We start from the raw sequence: 1,405 nt of genomic DNA on the forward strand, positions 1-1,405 counted from the left end.
TGAAAAGCGTAAAAAGAGGCGTCGGAACACGGCCGAGAACCGCGAGGCGCCGGCGGCCGTCATCAGGTGCATGACCATGCGGTCGCGGCATGCCGCATCAATCTTGCCGCGCCCGGCCAGCTCGTTCGCGAGCCAGTCCGGGGCGACCGTCGTCGCCACGGTCCCCTGGGGAACTGTGGCGTACACCTTGCTGGGGCCGCGTCGATACCCGTCGTCCCTCTCCGGGGGCAGCGAGTATTCGACTCCTATTTTGGACCCGGCCTGGCTGCGCGCCTGCGCAGCTGCAGACCGCAGCCCGGCCATCACGTACTCGATGTTCTCGCGCAGCTGCGCGCGCGGGCGCTCCGCGTTCTCGGCCTCGTTCGCGGCGCGCTCGCCAGCCTCCTTCGCCCGGCGCTCCTTCTGCCGGATCTTCTTGGCCTTGCGTGACGCGGTTCGAGCCGCAAGCTGCTCATCAGTGAGCTCCTTCTTCTTCGGCGCGGTGCGCTCGATGTACGAGCGCTCCGCCACCTTCACCGACTCGCGGTCGCCCGCGGCCTTCTCGTGCTTCAGGTCAACCTCGATGGTCGCGTAGCCAGGCCTTATCAGCCTGACACACGACGCACCGAACAACCGTGCGACACCCACCGCGTCCTCCAGTTGCGCGCGATCGGAGCGATTCCAGGGTCCGCTGCGCATCCCCGGCAGTACGACGGTGGCCGGCGCTTGCGCGCCAGCCCCGTCCGCCACCGGGTCCGCGGCCGCGGTCCCTGTCATAGCTACGCGCGCCATGGATCGGCGGTGAGGTAAGCTATCATGACGCCTTCGGTGGGCGGTTTGACTTTGCCGCGCGCGCGGCAACGGCATGCTCTGGAGGGCGCCTGGATCAAGGGCGCCGTTTAGTCTCGTTTGTCTGTTTGAGTGTGTGTGATGATCTAATGTAACCCTGACAGAACCCTATTGGGCCAAAGTACAGGTTTCGATCCGGGCCAGCGGCACCGCAATGCGCAAATTTTGATCAGCAAATTCCGTTTCCGAGGGGCGGCCGCAAAAATTTTGCGTTTTTGACCGGTAGATTTCTTGGCACATGCGAGAGAAAGCGAACGTTTTTCTTCTTTCTGGCGGCATGAGCGGCGCCTGCCCAACCCGCCTCGCCGACCTGGCTCGGGGCGACCTGGCCTCGCTGCGCGCCTTCCTCTCCGGGCGGCGGACGCGCGGCACGTCGCTCGCGGCCCAGCTCGACGCGCGGCACGACACCGAGAAGCAGGACACGCTGCTCACCTGGGCCGCTCGTCACGGGCAGGCCGAGGCGGCGCGGCTGCTGCTCGACAGCGGCGCGAGCGTCGGGGCGACGACTGGCCGCGGCACTTCCGCGCTGTGTATCGCGTGCCAGGAGGGCCAGATTGAGTGCGCCCGGCTGCTCCTC

The 1,405-nt window shown here is 66.8% G+C and overlaps 1 protein-coding gene across 1 annotated transcript; it reads right to left on the minus strand.

Moving 5' to 3' along the window:
* Positions 1-40: 40 nt before the first annotated feature.
* Positions 41-771, minus strand: EMIHUDRAFT_257906 (hypothetical protein; the record flags this gene model as incomplete). The annotated part of the gene is made up of 1 exon (XM_005762262.1): positions 41-771. A coding segment is annotated over one exon (731 nt), but the record flags the coding sequence as incomplete, so codon positions are not given.
* Between the last annotated feature and the right edge of the window lie 634 nt (positions 772-1,405).

Source organism: Emiliania huxleyi (genome assembly GCF_000372725.1).
Source record: "Emiliania huxleyi CCMP1516 unplaced genomic scaffold EMIHUscaffold_6870, whole genome shotgun sequence".
In the NCBI taxonomy this organism is placed as follows: Eukaryota; Haptophyta; order Isochrysidales; family Noelaerhabdaceae; genus Emiliania; species Emiliania huxleyi.